We start from the raw sequence: 6,315 nt of genomic DNA on the forward strand, positions 1-6,315 counted from the left end.
GTCATAATAAATCATTAAGTTCCGCTCAGTTGTTCAAGCACTCTGCATCGTGTCCATCAGATCAGATGGACCGCACTGACTGGACCCAGTTCCACATGAATAAATCTGCACTAAGCGCTCTTCACAAAGCATGCTGCTAGTGCTTTTGGTCTGATTCCAGACTGAAGTGATGTATGAATACACTCTGCCACCATGTGGCTATCATGTGCATGTGCATTTTATTCTCTGCAAGGTATTGAGCTGTGGTCTTAAGTTGATTCCTGTAAGCAATGTCCCATTATCATTCTCTGTCGTGCTCTCACATGTGGAAATACTTCCATCACTAAACTGTCCATTCATCACTCATCACTGCATTCTGCATCATGTGTTGTACCATCATTGCTCTTTATGAAGTGTGAAGTCTGGTAGGACTCTGCATGATTAGTTCTGAATCTTCATGTTATCAGACCATGTTTCGATATCTGTCTCTGAGGTTTCAGCTGCACGATACCCTTTCATATTCACCATATGTTATCATTTAATGTCATACTTAAATCTGGAATGGGCTACATTACAAAACAGCTATTCGTTCATTCCCACCTTCCACCAACAGCTGGTTTATCTTCCTTTTTTTTTCTGTATGTAATAATAATGTTAAACCGTAGATATTTGATTTGGGGTATGTGGGTGTATGCATATATGTTTTGTTTTTTAGACTATAGGTTTAACTCAATAAGGAAGTGGGTTAAGTAAAATTTAATGACTTATAAAGAAGGGGTGGGATTAAATAAATCTATACTTCTCACTCCTTTTCGAATGTTAACCAAGTCATCAAGTGTTTGACCATTTTGTTTGCTTTATGTTTGTCATTTTCTGTAAATATTACTTTTTTTGTCTGCCTACTTGTTTGTATGATCATTTCTTTTTTTTTTCTTTTTTTACATATTTGAGATAAATTAAATAAAATTAAATGAAACCTAAACTTGAAACATTCAGAACGTTTGACCAAAAATCAATTGGTTCAGCACCCAAAATAGCAGGTTCTCCTTAATCTGAAGTGTGATTCATGACACCATCAGTGGGCTGGATATATTCTACAGGTTGGAGAGAGAGAATGTAGAAGGCAACAACGCAGAAATCAAATTTAAAATTGTCAGGAACAATAGAACATGCGGTAGTTGTTGATCAAGAGTCAACTTCACTCATGCAAGCAGCCTTTCACAAGATGAAATAAAACCAGAGAATGTTAAGCATTTTTGCATGAAGACTCATTGTCAAGTTAAATACCAGGAGACAAACCTGTATGTGGGAGAAGAAAAAAAGACAAGAAAACAAAAGATAGAAGTAGCAGATCCAGAGAGCTGAAGTCACAGGGCTGTTTCCTCCCTCGTCTCTGCTCACATAATGTTTCGCACAGCTAATCTCAGGTACCCCAGACTTTTAACCACATGTCGGCATTAGATGCCAGTTTTTACAATATGCAGTTTGCTATTAACATAAAACAAGAAGTTGTTTTCGGACATGGAAATTGTAAAAATATCAGCAATAACTCCCAACAGATAGGAGCTCTCCAAAGTTCCTGCCACATCTTGTGTCATGATCATATCATCCTCCTCTTCCTCCTCCTGCAGACGTCAGCCAACAGGAAGCAGGTGGAGAACATGGCCAAGAAAAAGCTGGACAACCTGATGAAGGAGTCCAAGATCAGAGACAGAGAAGACCCGGACAGCTTCACCATCGCAGCCCTCCCTCCTGCTGGGAAGCCCGCAGACAAAACCAGCTCCAAGGTAAACACACTCCTGCTGACTAATATCAACATTTTCAGCTCCACACACACCATATATGGACACACAGTGTCGTGTCATTTTGCTGTGAGGAAAAAGGGAAAGTCAGCCTCTATCCTTTTATTTATCTTTTAACTCTTTTAATTCAAATCCCTTAACTAGCTATGATTGTGTGCATGAGTAATTTATTAGTAACATGTAACCAAGCAGAAGTTGCCTTGGCTCAGGGGTAGAGCAGGTCGTTTTCTAATCAGAAGTTTGGCAGTTTGAGGTCTGTGAGGATTGACTTGCTCTTAGAGTCAGCCTCAAGTGGACATTAGAGGAATGGCATTTCTCGTCACTTCTGCGTTAGCTTCATTTTTCCGCCCCAGAGGTTGGTGCTAGCTTTTCACCAGATCTGCTGTCTGTGCAGTATAAAGCAGGACACTTACCAACATCTCATGTTTACCTCATTATCTGACTAAAGTATTTAAAATCTTGTAAGACTTTTTATTATGGACAGCCAAAACCATCTTCATTTCTACCTGTAGGTCCAATCTGCAGTGTTTAAAAGAGAGATTGAAGAAGATTTGATTTTGTCTAACTTTAGTTTTCGCTGCTTTTTATCATTTTCACTTCAAATACAAGCTGTGTTTTAAAATATGATGAATTCGTATGCACAGTTCAATTATGATATTTGGTATTTTGTGAAGGCTGAAAACAGAGACAACAGATGCATTTGTGATTTTTAGCCATAAAATATTCAATGTTTTTCATCCCATTAAGTTGGAGTGTTTGTGTTATGAATGTATGAGTTGCTATAAATGTGAGGCAGGGCACTACTGGAACAAACAGTGTGGAGCTCATGGTTGTTTTCTCCTCAATAAATGTGGCCGTCCACCCTGATCATTTTTAGTGTGGAAATCTTTCACATGCAGTTACAATTCTGGAGATTCTCTCTGCAGCTTTCCACAACTCAACAGGTTCTCCATATTTAATATGAATGTTTTTATTATTATTGCTTGAATGTCTTTTGAAATTTTGTTGTTGTGATGTTTTCTTCTTAATTGTCTTGTTTTTTTTTTATACATTGAGTGATGCAGTGCTTCACATTTAATTCAGTCTGGCTGAAGATCAAAGGAAATAGTCATGGTGATTTATTTCGTAGAGAAACCAGTTAGAAACCAAATGATTAAATCAGTTAAGTCCAATACATGATAGAAATGCAACACCAGCAGGAGGTGTCAGGGTGATTTACACGGCAACTTTCTTTTCCTCTATCAGCAACAAATATTTTAGAACAAAAGCATGCTAATTGTCTCCTGTGCTGTCAGGGTAAAAGTGAGGATGGGACAGACACAGCGGACGAGGCTAATCCCAGCAGCAACAAACGCACAGGACGCTCCTTCATGGGGAGCTTCTCCAAACGCAAGGTTGGCCTTTTTATTTCTCCTCTCCTTTGTTTGCTCTCAGTCTGGACATCGATCCAATTCTCCGTCTGTGGTGAAAACACAGAAAGGAAAAACAGTTTTCAGTAGGGTTGCAAATTGTAAGCACTTTGCTTCATAGAAGGAAAGTGGTGAAAATGAACAACTGATTAATCAATTTATCGTTTAAAAAAAAAAAATCAAATTTCAGATATACCAAATGCGTTTCTACCTCAATCAGTGCTCAGAGCAACATATTACAAATACTTTGACAGCATTGCATAGCCTATCGATTGATCAATGTTGGATTAAATTTTTATGACCGATTAATTGATCATCCGATTCTTATCATCCTTAGTTTCCAGTATTGACATTTAATCACAGGGAGATTTTTCATTTATTTTGTTTTAAAAAGAGCTGTGTAAACTTGATTTTATGACCGTGGATTATGTGTTATTATGTGATGCAGTGGGCTGTTGCATCACCATGACATGGAACAATAAAATTACATCAAAATCATACATTTACAATACATCAAAATAAAACAATTTAAATGTGTTGACAGGAAAAACAAGATACGTTTGATTTAGAGTGTTTGAAGATCGATTCTTTGAAAGCAGCTCTGTAAAATATTCAGATAACATCTATGATTCAGAGGTTGTCAGCACATGGCTCCAAACATGGAGGTGTTTGAGTGGCTAGTTGCTAACAGTGCTAACAGCAGCAACAGTTGTGACAAAGCTAACGGTGTTAGTTTGGGGGGGAAACCTGAGGGCGGCCGATGTGTTGTTAGGGGCTATATTAATGCTCTGAATGTACCATACAGAACCATTTAGTGCAGCGCTGAAGTGGAACTTATCACTGTTCCTGTTAACCCCCGAACTACGCATATTGAAATTCCGCATATAAAATACACCTAATGGGAACTTGTCAATTTAAAAAAAACTCCCATTTATTGCAAAAATGTTTAAACGCTGGCATAAGGTATTTCGGGCCATATTTTGCAAAACTGCAATGGACCTTTTTTGGCTTTCATAGGCCACATGATGCTATGGCTTTGTGCTTGTCAGTAGGAACTGGCTCCCTCATGATGCAACAGGAGCTACAAGAGGTGTTACTGCATCACATAACTCTTCAAAAGTTGAGCAGATCATCCAGAAGTTTTGAATCCACAATTCCTCTGTGAAATCATGGACTATCACCTCTAAGAAATCCCTCATATGTGGTCGCTCCCACATATAAGGAGCTTGTCTTCAATGATGTCTTCATAACACACCTACGTGGCCTTGAATTGGAAGTAATGACGGCTAGTGTGGTGGCTGCAATAGTAATAAAGCTGCTAATGTTTTGAGCATCCTTCACCATGCTTCTTGGAATGTTATCACCAGAAGAGAAGTGGCAGAACATCACTTAGTGAAAACGCATTCATCTTGCAATCGTGTTTTATTGACATTTCAAAAATATCACTTCTTAAGCGTTGCCCAAATCTGTGATGGAAACCCACCTACTATCACTTAACCAGAGATCAGTCGTCTGCATTATTACCTACATGTTGACCCTGGAAATTAGACTGTATGGAAATTAAAAAATAATCAGTAGATTAATCAATAATGACAATAATAAAAAGTGCTTCCCTATCTTATTACATATTCTGCAATGAAATTTCATCATCATGTTCACCAGTGAACATGTTTTGAAGCCATTTACAGATAAAGAGAACCTTTTCAGGATTCTGTGCTTCCTCACTTGTTAATAACTCTTTGTTCTGCAGAAAAAGACAACCAAGCTGAAGAAGACATCAAGCTTTGAAGACACAGATACAGACCAAGAGAGTTCAAGCAGCGCCTCCCGTGCCCCCTTGCACCACAGCAAGTATGCTGTGCACACGCACACACACAGATAAACATACCTACTTATACACAACCCTCTAGTACAGCATGTTGTACAGACACACGAGTGTGTTGTCCCCTCTAGATGTGATGTTAACAAAAGAAAGTAAGTTGTCATTTGCTTTGTTCATGTAAATTATTTTACTGATATGGATTAATGCAATAATTTACATCAAAGCTCATATGAATATGATGTTTTGTATTATGGATTTTTAACTGTGTAAATAAGCTCTGTCATGCTTAATGTTATCTGCCTGCTTAGTTTAGATGTTTGTGTTTACTCCTGTATAACCTCTGACCTTTGTCAATCTCTGTTGACCTCACAGGAAGAAGAAGACCATGAAGTTATCCCGAGCTCTGTCTGATCTGGTCAAATACACGCGCTCTGTGGGTCTCTATGATATTGAGGCACAAGGTGAGCAGCGCTGTTTTCTCTGCACAGCTGTTAGCTTTACTTACTCAGACAGCTGAGCACTGCTAAACTGGTGCTAACTGCACTGCAGGGACACTGCAATGTCTCCAGAGTGACTCTTCAATCAAGCTTCACTTCTCTGCTAATGATATCATTAATTTTTCTCCAGATGCGGTTATGTAATATGTCTGCATCTTTTCAGACTTAATCAATTAACTGCATCTACTGTTTCCATCCAATCCAAGCAGTTTTAAAAAGATGCTATCTTTTAAAATTACAAGAAGGTTCATGCTTGGATAATACAAAAAAAAAGATGTCATGTTGTGAAGAGACTTTGCTTGCAGGCAAAGGGTTCTTTTCAACATGTAAATACAGCAGGTATCTGTTCCATCTGCAGTGTCTAACAGGAGTGATGTTGTGCACAGTTACACACGGCACATCAGCTGGCTATATTTTTTGAAACCAGAATCACACTGTTGTAGAATAACCACAAAACCCCATGTGCTTTTGTTCACACCAAACATGTATTTTGATCAGTTACCCTTCACAGATTTTTCTGCACATCAACACACGTGTTGGAGAATGACACAATGAAAACAGCACATACAGCTCAATTCCCCCTGGTGTCTCCTCCCTAAACACTGGGCAAACAGGGGTAAGGGAGCCTGGTCACAGAATAACCAAATGTATTTTTGGCATGCTCCCAGCCTGATGCACTTCTTTCTTCTCCATCCCCTGTTTCTTTATTGTTGTTTTTAACAAATTTGAACTGGATTTAGATATTTACTGCCCTGTAATACTGTAGTTAAGATATGAACACTCAACATATTCAAGTTTGGGAATTA

At 38.5% G+C, this 6,315-nt stretch overlaps 1 protein-coding gene across 1 annotated transcript; it reads left to right on the forward strand.

The window, feature by feature from the left end:
• Positions 1 to 1,610: 1,610 nt before the first annotated feature.
• Positions 1,611 to 5,473, forward strand: LOC121938464 (1-phosphatidylinositol 4,5-bisphosphate phosphodiesterase eta-2-like; the record flags this gene model as incomplete). The annotated part of the gene is made up of 4 exons (XM_042481705.1): positions 1,611 to 1,766; positions 3,077 to 3,175; positions 4,941 to 5,041; positions 5,385 to 5,473. Coding segments are annotated over 4 exons (445 nt in total), but the record flags the coding sequence as incomplete, so codon positions are not given.
• Between the last annotated feature and the right edge of the window lie 842 nt (positions 5,474 to 6,315).

This window comes from Plectropomus leopardus, unplaced genomic scaffold (genome assembly GCF_008729295.1).
Source record: "Plectropomus leopardus isolate mb unplaced genomic scaffold, YSFRI_Pleo_2.0 unplaced_scaffold29564, whole genome shotgun sequence".
In the NCBI taxonomy this organism is placed as follows: domain Eukaryota; kingdom Metazoa; phylum Chordata; class Actinopteri; order Perciformes; family Serranidae; genus Plectropomus; species Plectropomus leopardus.